At 33.7% G+C, this 16181-nt stretch overlaps 1 protein-coding gene and 1 long non-coding RNA gene across 2 annotated transcripts; one reads left to right on the plus strand and one right to left on the minus strand.

Annotated features, from left to right (window-relative positions):
• Nucleotides 1-7884: 7884 nt before the first annotated feature.
• On the minus strand, nucleotides 7885-8437 carry LOC130716670 (S-protein homolog 29-like). Its single transcript, XM_057566672.1, has one exon. The coding sequence runs from the start codon at nucleotides 8397-8399 to the stop codon at nucleotides 7980-7982; it is 420 nt and encodes a 139-aa protein (XP_057422655.1). The 5' UTR covers nucleotides 8400-8437; the 3' UTR covers nucleotides 7885-7979.
• Nucleotides 8438-10813: 2376 nt separating this feature from the next.
• Nucleotides 10814-14572, plus strand: LOC130721181 (uncharacterized). Its single transcript, XR_009013354.1, has 3 exons — nucleotides 10814-11564; nucleotides 12439-12555; nucleotides 14237-14572. It is a non-coding gene; the product is annotated as an uncharacterized LOC130721181 (long non-coding RNA).
• The last annotated feature ends 1609 nt before the right edge of the window (nucleotides 14573-16181 follow it).

Genomic DNA, 16181 nt, shown 5'->3' on the forward strand with positions numbered 1-16181 from the left:
TATCTACAAGGGAGGAAAATATATACTTTTTAAAGATAATAAAGTAAGAAGTTTGTGAAAGTAATAATCAAAGGAAAAAGAAATGTCACAACATATATGAAAATATTATTCTATTAGTAGATAAAGTACTACATTTATTCATATAACATGTCTCGCCATGTTTACTAGTTTTTATTTTATTTTTCTTTCAGCTGGTAAACTAATAATGGCTTGGAACTTCACCATGGGATTTTCTTAAGCCAGAATTTAAATCCATCGTAAAAGTACGCTCCATCTGGTCTAATACTCAGATAGGGTTTATATCCGCGATAATCATCTTTTTTGGTACTATAAACCCTAAAACTCTTTTGCACATTATTCCATGCAAAGTCACACCAATACAAAGTAGTACCCCAAAAATTATCCTCGAAGGACCAATCTACATACTGTCCACTGTGAAGATAATGTTGGCAAAGATCATCATCCCCTGAATGACAATGGACAGAGAGTTGAGTCCCCGCCAAATTATTTATTACACGCACTGTTTTCTGCAACGGATATTGAAAACTATCAACATCTTGACCTTGCACAATTACTATCAAACTGCATGTTGCAATGATAAGCAACACAGAAAGTACTGTACCGAACACCTTCAACATGTTTATGAGATACTAATAAACATACAGCTTATATTTCACCTCCCCCTTTAAAGGGTCACAATATATCTATTTATATAAGAAAATTTCATTGACATTTAGGGGCCCGTTTGATGGACTGGATAAGTAGACAATATAGTATAACAGTAATCCTATCCTGCAGTAATATGTTGTCTGTTGCACCAGCATGATATGATAACATTATCATGTCCCTTACCCTATCCTGTACTATCAATTATATTAACTAATCATAAAAGAATGTCAAAATCTCCAACAAAGAAAACTAAAATATGACAAAATTTTAGTAAATAATAATTCCTATTAACACATTGATAAATAAAATGTAAAAACTAAAATAAAACTAGGTAATATATAATTTTTTTATTTTTTCTAAAAATATTTAAAATGTATGTGTATATATATTGTTTTGACTTTCATACTAATAACAATATTAATTAATTCTTTTTGTTTTACAGCAAAAGATAATATATTGATAGAAAGATTGTTGGGAACAAACTCTCCCAACTAAGGACAAATTAATATTAATTAATTCTTACCAATTTCTTTTTAATTATATTACTAAACTTTTATATTATATCCATTCAATTAATGATATTATTAATAGTTACTAATAATATTTTAAATCATTAATTATATCAAATAACAATCAAATAGTTTGTCATTTGTCACACATGAAAGTGTAAATTATTAAACATTAATATTTTTTTTGTTAGATGAAAAAATTTACATTAAATTTATTTAAATATTAAAAATTAATCAACATAATTTTTTAAAAAAAAAACCCAACGAAAGAAAGTCAATGATATATTTTTAGGGTGAAGTAGTGGAATATCCTTGTGGATACCAAAGCCTGGACGTATCCCATTGATTTATAGTAAACCAAGATAAATCTCTTGTGTGCTTTACTTACTTTAGTTCTTTTACACTCATATCTAATTCGTTGCACAATCACCTCTACAAAAAAATGTTTCAAGGAACAAGCACTTGTTTGAAGCAGTTTTTTTTAGTTGACACAATTCAAACCCCATTTTTAGTGTCTTTGTTTTATTTCTCAAATGATAGAAAAAACAATAATAAAGAGATGAAAATTAATGAGGGGTTTTGCTTGATTGTGTACATAATGGAAAGTAAAAATATTATTTCTTTATGAAATTACATTTTCATCTTAAGTATATAAATATTTATGAATAAGTGTGGTAATTGTCGAACAACCAATTATCACAAAGTTTTAAACTATTAAGTAATTGATACATGGACTGGGAGAGCCCCTAGGGGGCCTACGCCCAGGGGTTACACGCCAAGCGGCGGTCGCCAAGCCTAGAGATTGGGCCTTCCCCAACGAGGCCCAACAAGCCCAACCGAGGCAGTTACGCATGCTAGGCTCAGCTGATCCCAAACTATAAATGGGGAGGGGTTACCATTTGTAAGGGACTCTTGACACATTTGCTAAATAATACAAGAAATTCAGTTATTCTCTCCCTATCTTTCTCTCTCGAAGTGCAATCTCTCTCCACTCTAGGGCACTACACCCTTTCTCAATGTTCATGGCAAGCACAATACAAGAATTATTATATGTGTAACGTGTAACACCCCCTTTTTTCCCATTGTTTTATTTAAAAACGTTTATCAGAGTTTAGAAACATATCTAAGGGAGTATTACACTTCTTTACGAAAACTCATTAAAATTAACACTGATTGTGTTTGAAAATTTATAAGTTCATATGCTTTTCAAAGAATGAATTATTTCTGCCAATAAACTTTCTAAACCAGCCATATAATCCTAAGATGCATAAAATCACTTATTTAAATAGGTTTATCTTCCATGATATTCCAATAAAATTCATCATACTCTGAACAGAATTTCATAAGCACTTCGGCCATCAACAGTACGACATCGCCATAATTTAGAAAATTATTCAACAACTTCCATAAGGAGAGGTTATAAAATCCTCTCAACCGTAATGTAAAAGTAACGTAAAGTATCTACCCAGTGTTACATTACAGAGCAAGACACTTATTTTATTATAATAATAATAATAATAATAATAATAATAATAATAACATAAACTAAGACTCTCCGAAGCTACTCCTCATGAGCCACATCTCTACCTCCAGTACCTGAGCGATGTCGCATAGAACATCATTCCAACAGAAGGGTAAGAACTTACATTGTATAAAATATAGCATAACAAAGAGCAAGTAAACAATTCAGATTCTGCTTTATAAACTCTTCCCCTTTACTTTAAAATCTGAGTGATTATAATATTTGCTCTCAAGACAGCTTCACAATTCTTATTAATGTTTCGGGAAATTATAAGCTTTAAGAAGAATAATAATTCAACTTTACCACAACAGCAAAACAATTCACCAACAAATCACCAAACACATAAAACCACTGAAAACGTGAAACTTAGTGTGTGAGACTCTAATGTATGCATGTGGTACCAATTGTTAACCTTAGCGGTATCACCGCGTCCACTCCAGACAGTTAACCACCATTGAAGTCCACTCCAGACTTCCAGAACCACGCCAGTTCTGGGACAAACCTCAGTTTTCCGATGAAAACCGACACGTTGCCTCTTGACTAAATGAAGTCTATTTCGTGCAAAAACTCATAAATTAAAACATGCAATTTGAGACCACTCCAGCCCCAAATATATAACATATTTTCTCACCAAATTCCATAACGGAAATCACACCAAAATTGCACAAAATAACACTTCAATATCATTATCAAATCATTCACTATTCCACTGACAAAATAGCAACACAAAATCATCAAATGTCTCATATCAATTACTAGAATCAGTTTCAGAATCAATCCCAGAAATAAGCAGAAACATAGCAAACTTGCATACAATCCTGGTACTAAATGAGCAGTCCAAAAATTATGAAAATTTTACCAAACATAGCCTTATACGTTAGCTTTCATATAAAATTGGTTTCACCTAATTTGGAATTCTGTAGAGAGAGTTATGCTCTCTACAGCACATGCTGTTAGGGTGTCTGCGAGCAGAAATAGAGTTAACTTGCAGATAATTCTGGTATTAAACCAGCAACCCAAAAATTACTAAAATATTACCCAATATAACCCTATGAGTTAGCTTTCATACAAAATTAGTTTCACTCAATTAGGAATTCTTTAAAGAGAGTTATGCTCTCTACAACACAGGCTGCTAGGGTGTCTGCGGCCAGAAACAGAGTGAACTTGCAGATAATTCTGGTACTGAACCAGCTATCCAAAAATTATGAAAATATTACCCAACATAGCCCTATGAGTTAGCTTTCATAAAAAATTGGTTTCACTCAATTTGGAATTCTATAGAGAGAGTTATGCTCTCTACAACACAGACTGTTAGGGTATCTGCGGGCAAAACAGAACAGAACCCAATTTTCCCCAGAACCTCAATTTCGCTCAAAATCAATTTTGCTCACCACATGTTAACGACAATTGCTTAAATACGTTCGTATCGCTGGAAAAGCAAAAGGGTCAACTGGTCAGGTACTCAACACAGTCTCTCAGTTCTGAATTTTCAAAGAAGATGGGGGTTCCTTCATGTTAAACTCAACCTCTGTTATTCTACAATTATACAAGGTAAATTCAAACCCTTACCTTCTATGACACCGGTACAAAGCCTCCTTGACCATTTTCTTCTTGAAGATCAAATTCTAACTTTTCTCCATCTTTTCTCCTCTCCTTCACATTTCACGTGTTTCTCTGTTCTGCTGCTTCTCTAATCCTAATTTTCTGATTTCTCTCTTTTTAATTCTCTCATAACCCTTAAATAATCTTACAATGGGCTCCACTCCCAACTACTCACTTAAAACCTAAAACCCTGATTTATCTATATCACATAATAACTTAATTATCTAATAAAATCACTTAATGACCTTATCATCTAATTAAATCACATAATCACATAATCATCTAATTAAATCGCATAAATTATCAAAATACCATATAGCATAATAATAATTAAGATGAAATAATAAATAACCTAATAACGAAAAGTGGGGTGTTACATAGCGTGTCCATCACCCAAGATCCGACTTGGGTTTGAAGGGTGAACAATATATAGGCCACTAACCATCTCCTGAAACTCAACAATTTATTAGAAGAATTGAAGGCGGACATGATTGAACTCTAGATCATTTTTTACTTGTCATGGAGGCTTTAATACCACGACAGAAACCAACTATCCAAAATTCCTAAGCATGGGTTTTGATGGATTTTTCTACAAATTGTTCTATATTTTTATAATTTGGAATTCGCACGTATATTTCTAAGAAAATTAAATAAGTAAATCCAAAAAAAGTATTCGAAGCAATCCTACTTAATTAGACCCACAAAATCAACAAATATAGTTTATCTATAGGATATAAGGAAGACTAGAATTTACGAAGACAGAGTTTTTTAAATGATTGCTTATGAATCTTCCATGAACATTATCTACAAGGGAGGAAAATATATATTTTTTAGAGATAATAAAGTAAGAAGTTTGTGAAAGTAATAATCAAAGGAAAAAGAAATGTGACAACATATATGTAAATATTATTCTATTAGTAGATAAAGTACTACATTTATTCATATAACATGTCTCGCCATGTTTACTAGTTTTTATTTTATTTTTCTTTCAACTGGTAAACTAATAATGGCTTGGAACTTCACCATGGGATTTTCTTAAGCCAGAATTTAAATCCATCGTAAAAGTACGCTCCATCTGGTCTAATACTCAGATAGGGTTTATATCCGCGATAATCATCTTTTTTGGTACTATAAACCCTAAAACTCTTTTGCACATTATTCCATGCAAAGTCACACCAATTCAAAGTAGTACCCCAAAAATTATCCTCGAAGGACCACTCTACATACTGTCCACTGTGAAGATAATGTTGGCCAAGATCATCATCCCCTGAATGACAATGGACAGAGAGTTGAGTCCCCGCCAAATTATTTATTACACGCACTGTTTTCTGCAACGGATATTGAAAACTATCAACATCTTGACCTTGCACAGGTACTATCAAACTGCATGTTGCAATAATAAGCAACACAGAAAGTATTGTACCGAACACCTTCAACATGTTTATGAGATACTAATAAACATACAACTTATATTCACCTCCCCCTTTAAAAGGTCACAATATATCTATTTATATAAGAAAATTTCATTGACATTTAGGGGCCCGTTTGATGGACTGGATAAGTAGACAATATAGTATAACAGTAATCCTATCCTACTGTAATATGTTGTCTGTTGCACCAGTATGATATGATAACATTATCCTGTCCCTTACCCTATCCTGTGCTATCAATTATATTAACTAATCATAAAAGAATGTCAAAATCTCCAACAAAGAAAACTAAAATATTACAAAATTTTAGTAAATAATAATTCCTATTAGCACATTGATAAATAAAATGTAAAAACTAAAATAAAACTAGGTAATATATAATTTTTTTATTTTTTCTAAAAATATTTAAAATGTATATGTATATATATTGTTTTGACTTTCATACTAATAACAATATTAATTAATTCTTTTTGTTTTACAGCAAAAGATAATATATTGATAGAAAGATTGTTGGGAACAAACTCTCCAACCTAAGGACAAATTAATATTAATTAATTCATACCAATTTCTTTTTAATTATATTACTAAACTTTTATATTATATCCATTCAATTAATGATATTATTAATAGTTACTAATAATAATTTAAACCACTAATTATATCAAATAACAATCAAACAGTTTGTCAATTGTCACACATGAAAGTGTAAATTATTAAACATTAATATTTTTGTTTGTTAGATGAAGAAAATTTACATTAAATTTATTTAAATATTAAAAATTAATCAACATAATTTTTTTAAAAAAAAAACCCTACGAAATAAAGTCAATGATATATTTTTAGGGTGAAGTAGTGGAATATCCTTGTGGATACCAAAGCCTGGACGTATCCCATTGATTTATGGTAAACCACGATAAATCTTTCGTGTGCTTTACTTACTTTAGTTCTTTTACTCTCATATCTAATTCGTTGCACAATCGCCTCTACAAAAAAATGTTTCAAGGAACAAGCACTTGTTTGAAGCAGTTTTTTTAAGTTGACACAATTCAAACCCCATTTCTAGTGTCTTTGTTTTATTTCTCAAATGATAGAAAAAATTATAATAAAGAGATGAAAAATAATGAGGGGTTTTGCTTGATTGTGTACATAATAGAAAGTAAAAATATTATTTCTTTATGAAATTACATTTTCATCTTAAGTATATAAATATTTATGATTAAGTGTGGTAATTGTCGAACAACCAATTATCACAAAGTTTTAAACTATTAAGTAATTGATACATGGACTGGGAGAGCCCCTAGGGGGCCTACGCCGAGGGGTTACACGCCAAGCGGCGGTCGCCAAGCCTAGAGATTGGGCCTTCTCCAACGAGGCCCAACAGGCCCAACCGAGGCAGTTACGCATGCTAGGCTCAGCAGATCCCAAACTATAAATGGGGAGGGGTTTACCATTTGTAAGAGACTCTTGACACATTTGCTAAATAATACAAGAAATTCAGTTATTCTCTCTCTAATTTTCTCTCTCGAAGTGCAATCTCTCTCCACTCTAGGCACTACACCCTTTCTCAATGTTCATGGCAAGCACAATACAAGAATTATTATATGTGTAACGTGTCCATCATCCAAGATCCGACTTGGGTTTGAAGGGTGAACAATATATAGGCCACTAACCATCTCCTGAAACTCAACAATTTATTAGAAGAATTGAAGGCGGACATGATTGAACTCTAGATCATTTTTTACTTGTCATGGAGGCTTTAATACCACGACAGAAACCAACTATCCAAAATTCCTAAGCATGGGTTTTGTTGGATTTTTCTACAAATTGTTTTATATTTTTATAATTTAGAATTCACACGTATATTTCTAAGAAAATTAAATAAGTAAATCGAAAAAAAGTATTCGAAGCAATCCTACTTAATTAGCCCCACAAACTCAACAAATATAGTTTATCTATAGGATATAAGGAAGACTAGAATTTACGAAGACCGAGTTTTTTAAATGATTGTTTATGAATCTTCCATGAACATTATCTACAAGGGAGGAAAATATATACTTTTTAGAGATAATAAAGTAAGAAGTTTGTGAAAGTAATAATAACAGGAAAAAGAAATGAGACAACATATATGAAAATATTATTCTATTAGTAGATAAAGTACTACATTTATTCATATAACATGTCTCGCCATGTTTACTAGTTTTTATTTTATTTTTCTTTCAGCTGGTAAACTAATAATGGCTTGGAACTTCACCATGGGATTTTCTTAAGCCAGAATTTAAATCCATCGTAAAAGTACGCTCCATCTGGTCTAATACTCAGATAGGGTTTATATCCGCGATAATCATCTTTTTTGGTACTATAAACCCTAAAACTCTTTTGCACATTATTCCATGCAAAGTCACACCAATACAAAGTAGTACCCCAAAAATTATCCTCGAAGGACCACTCTACATACTGTCCACTGTGAAGATAATGTTGGCCAAGATCATCATCTCCTGAATGACAATGGACAGAGAGTTGAGTACCCGCCAAATTATTTATTACACGCACTGTTTTCTTCAACGGATATTGAAAACTATCAGCATCTTGACCTTGCACAGGTACTATCAAACTGCATGTTGCAATAATAAGCAACACAGAAAGTACTGTACCGAACACCTTCAACATGTTTATGAGATACTAATAAACATACAACTTATATTTCACCTCCCCCTTTAAAGGGTCACAATATATCTATTTATATAAGAAAATTTCATTGACATTTAGGGGCCCGTTTGATGGACTGGATAAGTAGACAATATAGTATAACAGTAATCTTATCCTGCTGTAATATGTTGTCTGTTGCACCAGCATGATATGATAACATTATCCTGTCCCTTACCCTATCCTGTGCTATCAATTATATTAACTAATTCATAAAAGAATGTCAAAATCTCCAACAAAGAAAACTAAAATATTACAAAATTTTAGTAAATAATAATTCCTATTAACACATTGATAAATAAAATGTAAAAACTAAAATAAAACTAGGTAATATATTTTTTTTTATTTTTTCTAAAAATATTTAAAATGTATATGTATATATATTGTTTTGACTTTCATACTAATAACAATATTAATTAATTCTTTTTGTTTTACAACAAAAGATAATATATTGATAGAAAGATTGTTGGGAACAAACTCTCCCAACTAAGGACAAATTAATATCATTTAATTCTTACCAATTTCTTTTTAATTATATTACTAAACTTTTATATTATATCAATTCAATTAATGATATTATTAATAGTTATTAATAATATTTTAAATTATTAATTATATCAAATAACTATCAAACAGTTTGTCAATTGTGACACATGAAAGTGCAAATTATTAAACATTAATATTTTTTTTGTTAGATGAAGAAAATTTACATTAAATTTATTTAAATATTAAAAATTAATCAACATTAATTTTTTTTAAAAAAAACCCAACGAAAGAAAGTCAATGATTTATTTTTAGGGTGAAGTAGTGGAATATCCTTGTGGATACCAAAGCCTGGACGTATCCCATTGATTTATGGTAAACCAAGATAAATCTCTTGTGTGCTTTATTTACTTTAGTTCTTTTACCCTCATATCTAATTCTTTGCACAATCACCTCTACAAAAAATGTTTCAAGGAACAAGCACTTGTTTGAAGCAGTTTTTTTTAGTTGACACAATTCAAACCCCATTTCTAGTGCCTTTGTTTTTGATTTCTCAAATGATAGAAAAAACAATAATAAAGAGATGAAAAATAATGAGGGTTTTTGCTTGATTGTGTACATAATGGAAAGTAAAAATATTATTTCTTTATGAAATTACATTTTCATCTTAAGTATATAAATATTTATGAATAAGTGTGGTAATTGTCGAACAACCAATTATCACAAAGTTTTAAACTATTAAGTAATTGATATATGGACTGGGAGAGCCCTTAGGGGGCCTACTATCGAAAGATTTTTTCAGAACCACTTTCGAATCCTTCAAGATTCAATTGTAGTATAGCATAGGGTTTTTGTCGTATCCGCAGGGAATTGCTAATACAAATGCCGTTCTCTAGTAAAATTACCCAAGCAATAGATTTTCAAAAGGTTGATAATTATATCGGTGACCAAAACACATTCAAATTAAACAAAGTGAGAGAAAAACGATTGGATATCAAGATGAGAAAGCTGTTGGAATTGGACTTCACCGTTTAACTACTAGTGTCCTATGATTCTATATGGAAATTCATTCCTATCTATGATTCATCTACACCAATTCTACCCTACTTCATTGATTCCTCACATGAGTGGATATCTATACCTTAGTTTCCTAAACATTGATTCCTCACATGCATAGCAAAGTTAAGTTATCTTTAAGCTTAGGTGTTTCAGTGACTAGCAACGCCTTGTAAGATCAAGGTTTGATCAGTGGTTGCATCTCTATATTTTGATGATTAGAATTAAGGTTTGTGATGATGAACCATTGTGGTACCCTAACGTTTGTCTCTTTTAGTTGTGACAAACTGTGAGACCCAAGATTTTGAGCTTAGAATAAATTAGTGAAATTCCTTATTAACGAATAAGTTCGATGTATCGTGAAGGGAAACCTGAACGAGAGTTTATTGGATGAAATAGATTTATGAAGGAGAAGGTTCAGGAAAAGTTCAAGGATTGTATCAAAACCGATAAGAGTTATAGCACGACTAATATTCGCCTAAACCTAGGTCAAAGACACTAGTAAATAGCTAATTTACAATTTAGGACGCGACAGAAACTAATTCCAAAAATCTTCAGAGAAATGTTAGAACTTCTCTTATTCATCTATAAACAAGCGTTTCGATACGAAACCCTGGAATGTACGAACGTCAAATTCCAATTCTCGGAAGTTTGCCGAAACGGAATCCCTGATAGTTCAGAAACCCTAAAATCGACGGACGATGAAGACTTTTTCTATTCGGAGTTTCAAACGAAGATTCCACACGCGTACACCCATTTCTCTTGATGTTTCCAATCTTTCTTCAGAAGGAAGTTTCTTCATTCGACGTCAAACGCAAAAAGTAGTTTTGCAGCATATTTCAACCCATACTACGTTCAAGCTATTTTCTCACTTAAATGAACCAGGAACAAGTATCGACATTTTATAGAGAGATACTTAACTCTGATGCATAATATGACAACTTCATATTTGTTCTGATCGTCTCACAAATATTCTTTAGCTCAGTTTTTACTCATTTCTTTGTCAATGGATCATTTTAATTTGCTCAAAGTGATCCAAACTTATATTTCATTATTTCATAGAGTCTCTCATAATTTTTGGTAAAGTAATATATCAACTCTATATTTTTCTCTTAACCTTGTGAGCTAAATTCTTCAGTGTCTAAATCAATTCGTACCGGTTTTATAAATATCTTCCCTAAATATCTAGTAATCCATCCTCATCCTCTGTGACTCACGTTCACTCCCTCCTTCTTTTTCATTGTCACGTTTCTTTCTTTCTTGCAGCAGACCATAATCTTTCTTTCTTATCCTTCTTCTTCTCTATTTTCTATATATAAGTATATATCTGGTACCACTCTCTTGTCCACTCACGCTGCTCTCTTTCAATTCAGATTGCATTAGCATTCATTACAATTCCAAATTCTCTCTTGTTCACTTTCATTTTCTCTTTACAGCAAACCTCATCATGTTCCATTTCTTCTTCCTCTATCTTTTTCTCTCTTTTCCTTCCCCTGGGCAGCATAAAAAAACGCACATCATGGTCCCTTTTCCTCCCTCACGTGATTCCTTTCTTGTGCAGCACCATCATCTTCATCTTCCAATTTTATGGTAAAACTTCTTCTCTTTTCTTTGATCATCTTTTTAGTCAATTAAATTTACCCTTTTAGTTTCCACACCTAGTATCTTCATTAAAGTTATGACTATGGAAAGGATCTAGTGAACCATGGTTTTTATTTCCAAAAAGGTTGAGTTCTTGTCTTTGTAAAATTTTCAATTAGAGCTTTTTCCAAAGTGCTTTTACAAATGTTAATCCCCATCACCGGATCTATGGATTTCACCGATTAGTTTTCTAAAAAGTTGTTTTTTTGAGTTAAGTGATTTTGAGATTTTAATGATTTTAATTTATGCCTTGATTATTTATTTTTTAAATGTAAAAGAAATGGCTTTGGAAGTGATTTTAGGAAAAATGAAAATTTATACCTAGGTATGTAGATGTGACCGAGCCTATGGCATGTGTTTTGGGTTTGGAAAAATCAATTCTGAAACTTGTTTTTGTTTAGTGAGAATCATAAGCTAAGTGTGAGGACTAAAAGTTTATTATGGGAAAACTTTAGGATTAAAACACAAGAGGTTGAAGAGTTTTGGGTTAAACTTTAATTATAAAAGTACTAGGGTTTATTTAATAATTTATAAAAGATTGAGGGTTGAAAAAGAACTTACTTTTATGTGAGGACCTTTTCGTGATTATGTGCTTATCAAGGGACTAGGGTTGAATTATTTAAAAGTTGAGGAGTTGTTTGCGAAATGTGTTTTTTTAAAGGACCTTTCTTTAAAACTCACAAATATTTTATCTTTGGACTTTAGTCCTTGAAACATAAAGTTTGTGCATTTAGCCTAAGTGAGCTAGAAAGATTGGCTAAGTTTGTTATGGAACTTTAGATGTGACTTTAGAGGCTAAGGTTTAGTATGTGAACTTGTGAAGGGTACGAAGGACGAAAGCGCATTGCGACGAAGCTAAAGAATAGAAGGAAGCAAGCCGACGCGGAAAACAAAGATGTGATAGGATTGGAGTTGCAGTTTAGGAAGAAAATTGGCTAAGGTAAGGGCAACTCTCCTAGTTATTAGCTATATGATTTAGGCGTCGATAACTTCGACCTGTTTATTGCTTTTGATTATGACTGTTGGACTGGACTGGGAAAATGTTTTATGAGGCTTCGGCCATTGTGAACTGATAGAGGCGTGCGTCTCCGTTTTCTGGAGGCTTCGGCCGTTTACTGGTTTCCGTCTTATTGTTTTATAGTGGATAGACATGTTCTATTCCTTTAAATTGCAAAAGTGCATGAATCTGTTTTATGCCCAAACATTATGGGTATATCGACTTCGAATGCGGAGTGTTTTAAGAGTTAGCAAGTAGGACCCGACGGAAGGTCTGAGCTACTGCTGACGTGATGGATCGAGGTTTTCTCAGGAAAGAGAACTTGGGGATGATATTGATCTTTTGACTTGTTAGATTTTGAAACAAATGAATGCATAAGACTTGATTTGAGAATAAATTCCATAATGAATTAACTCAAAATAGAACACTTTGAATAATAAAGATAAACCATTTTGAGGAAAACTTAGGATATGAAATGAGTTCGAAAATGGGAAGGGACGAAGATTCGAGGTTCGAGGAAAGATAATGATTCGAGTTGTGAACATCATGAAGAGGAGCCGTTATGAGTAGAACCGCCATTAAGTGCAGGTGCTACTCCTTGTGTGAAGTGATTGGTCAATGGACCGACGTTTACCTTAGGGAAAAACGATAGAGACATGAACCATAGCTAGACACGTATCCGGGTGAGGACGAATCGTGGTTTGCTAGCTCTTGCATACCTGCATGACTTGATTAAGGGGCTTGTCCTTAATCCTATTAATTATTCTTTGATTAAGAGGTTTGTCCTTAATCATATTATTTATCCATCGATTAGAGAGGATGGACCTTAATCGTATTGTTTACCCCTGAATTAAAGTGGCTGGACCTTAATCCTATTAACTACTCTTGAGTAAGGGGTGTGACCTTAATCATACTATTCGCTATTGGATTAAAGAGGATGGACCTTAATCCTATTATTTGCTTATGGATTAAAGAGGATGGACCTTAATCCTATTATTTGCTTATGGATTAAAGAGGATGGACCTTAATCCTATTATTTGCTTATGGATTAAAGAGGATGGACCTTAATCCTATTATTTTCTTGTGGATTAAAGTGGCTGGACCTTAATCCTATTCTTTGCTATTTGATTAAAGTGGTTGGACCTTAATCATATTATTTGACCTTGGATTGAAGTGGCTGGACCTTAATCCTATTATGTGTTAGTTGATTTAGAGGATTGACCTTAGTCGTACTATTTGTTATTTTTCCTAAGAGGTTAGACCTTAACTCCTATCATTTGGATCGATTAAGGGGATAGTCCTTGATCCTGTTATCTGTTTGTTGATTAGAGAGTATAGAGCTCATCGTGCTAGATGATTGACCGCCGAGTCGTGCGTTTCCATTAGTGAGACGTGACGCTGCCCTGGCAAGGGAATGAAGATACATCTAGGCGCAGGCGGCGAGTGATGGACTGATAACTTGACGTTCAAAGGATAGAGAACGACTTATGCTGTGTCTAATTATTATTCACACGCTATATAACTATGCTAAATCTAGCTAGGACTTATATTACATTACTCTAGGAAGTTGACCCTTTCTGCCTTGTTTGCTTTGTTTGTGTTTGGGCGGTCGGCAAACTGCCAGGCCCTAATAGGTGTTGCTTCGAGTAGCTGTTGATTGCTGCAAGGAGGTGATTGGACTGATTGACGAGAAGATTTGCTTGGAGTGAGTGAACCAACCAAAGACTTGTAAAATAATAGTTAGATGTAAGGCTGGAGCCTTGGGTAGAGAAGCTTACCGTCATTGGTTGAAGCTTGTAAGGAAGATTGTAATACTTACTTTGGTCTTGGGTAGGTTCCGATGCATTACTCTTCTGCGAATCTCCAGTGAGGGGATTGTAGGAAGTATATTGGACTTAGGGTGTTATCACATTTTGAACTTTGTTGTCGGTTAAGATATTACTTCACTGTATATTTTATACGACTTGAACATCCGTCGTCACTCACGGGTGCTTGCCTTGTCAAGGCCGGATGTAAGGGTTTGGGTAAGAGTATACATATCAGGTTTTGGAAATATTTTGGAAAGAAAGCAAACGAAAAAAAATATACCCACTTTTATTAAATCCTTGTTGGAAAATAATTCCATTTTATTTAATAGGTTACTGATTGTGACCCCCAAAAGTTGGGGTGTTACATTGTGGTATCAGAGCTTTGGTCGAGAATACCAGAGCTTGTTGGGGAATAGGTCTTCTGTGCTAGGTTGTGTGGGCTCTGAAAAAGGGTCAAAACTTGATTGTCTGCAAAGCGATATTCGCTTTAATTGCTTGGGTTACTACTTAATCGTATTGGATAGTTATGTCTAACACTATCTTATGATTGATAAAAACTGGTTTCTTGAAATGGGAGGGCATGACGAATGTGCATCGATTAACGGAGGAAGTGGCCAGTATGGCACGAGCAATGAAAGATCGAGACCGTGCTGGAGTATGCTTCCAAGCTGGGGTTACTAGAAAAACACTTTCAGTTCTTCAACAATTACGTGGATGAGCGCTACTTTTGCGACGAGTTCCTAAACTAAAGATGTAGACCCTCGATGATGTTATTGGGAAGGACTTTCTTATAATCTACGTTACGTTTGAAAGGAACTAGACTTATGCATGATGCATTTTGTTGAGTTGAAGACTCGCTATTGAGTCACAAAGATGGGGAAGTACACTGGCCAAGTCAATACTTTCCCTGCGTTGAATTTTTACTTAGTGGTTATATGTTGTGTTCACCCTCAGGGATGGAAGATGGTGGAACCGAACCATTGGTCAGACCAAGTGGACTGGACAGACGATCTTATACGGCGATTTTGCCATTGATCGAACAAATCTGGCGCTGGATGGAGTCGTCAGTTAAACAAGAATGGTGGATGGGGCCATTGTTCAGAACGAGATGGTGGATGACCATCAGGAAAAGCAGGATTTGGTTGGCTGGAACCAACGATCTTATACGGTGTTAGTACCACAGATCGGACAATTTCGATGGTGGCAGGTATCATCGAGCGGGCGAGGTGGTGGATTGGGCCACCGTGCGAGTCAATAGGTGGAATGAATCCTTGAACTCGAAGTCCATTGTTTTCCTGTGTCTGAGTTTGTGATGTTGCATCTGGATCACCTGGGCGGGACGCCGATCAGTGTGTATCAGTATGGGCATGACACTTGTTTAATTTGTATTTTGTTGGCCTTTGGGGAGGATGGACCCTAACTGTGCCTATTGTCGGTTTGGTGGATGGACCTATACCGCGTGTATAAATCGATTGAGAGGATAGACCTCAATCGTATCTTGCTGGTTGTTGGATGGTAACGACCGGTCTTTGAAACACTTCAGCAAGTGCAGATGTTGAAGCTGTCATGGTGGAAATGATTCATTGGCCGTATCGGTAAATTTTTCAAACTCTCATTTTCTTGATAAAAAGTCTGATCAGCTTTATATTGGGGAATGGTTTTTGGAATCATGGCTGGTATTGGACTTTGGAAACAAATGCTTGGGAAACAAGATTCTTGAGAAGGTATGATGGAGTCGGACAACATCGAGTTGAAGGACGA

The sequence above is a fragment of the Lotus japonicus genome, chromosome 5, assembly GCF_012489685.1.
Source record: "Lotus japonicus ecotype B-129 chromosome 5, LjGifu_v1.2".
Lineage (NCBI taxonomy): Eukaryota > Viridiplantae > Streptophyta > Magnoliopsida > Fabales > Fabaceae > Lotus > Lotus japonicus.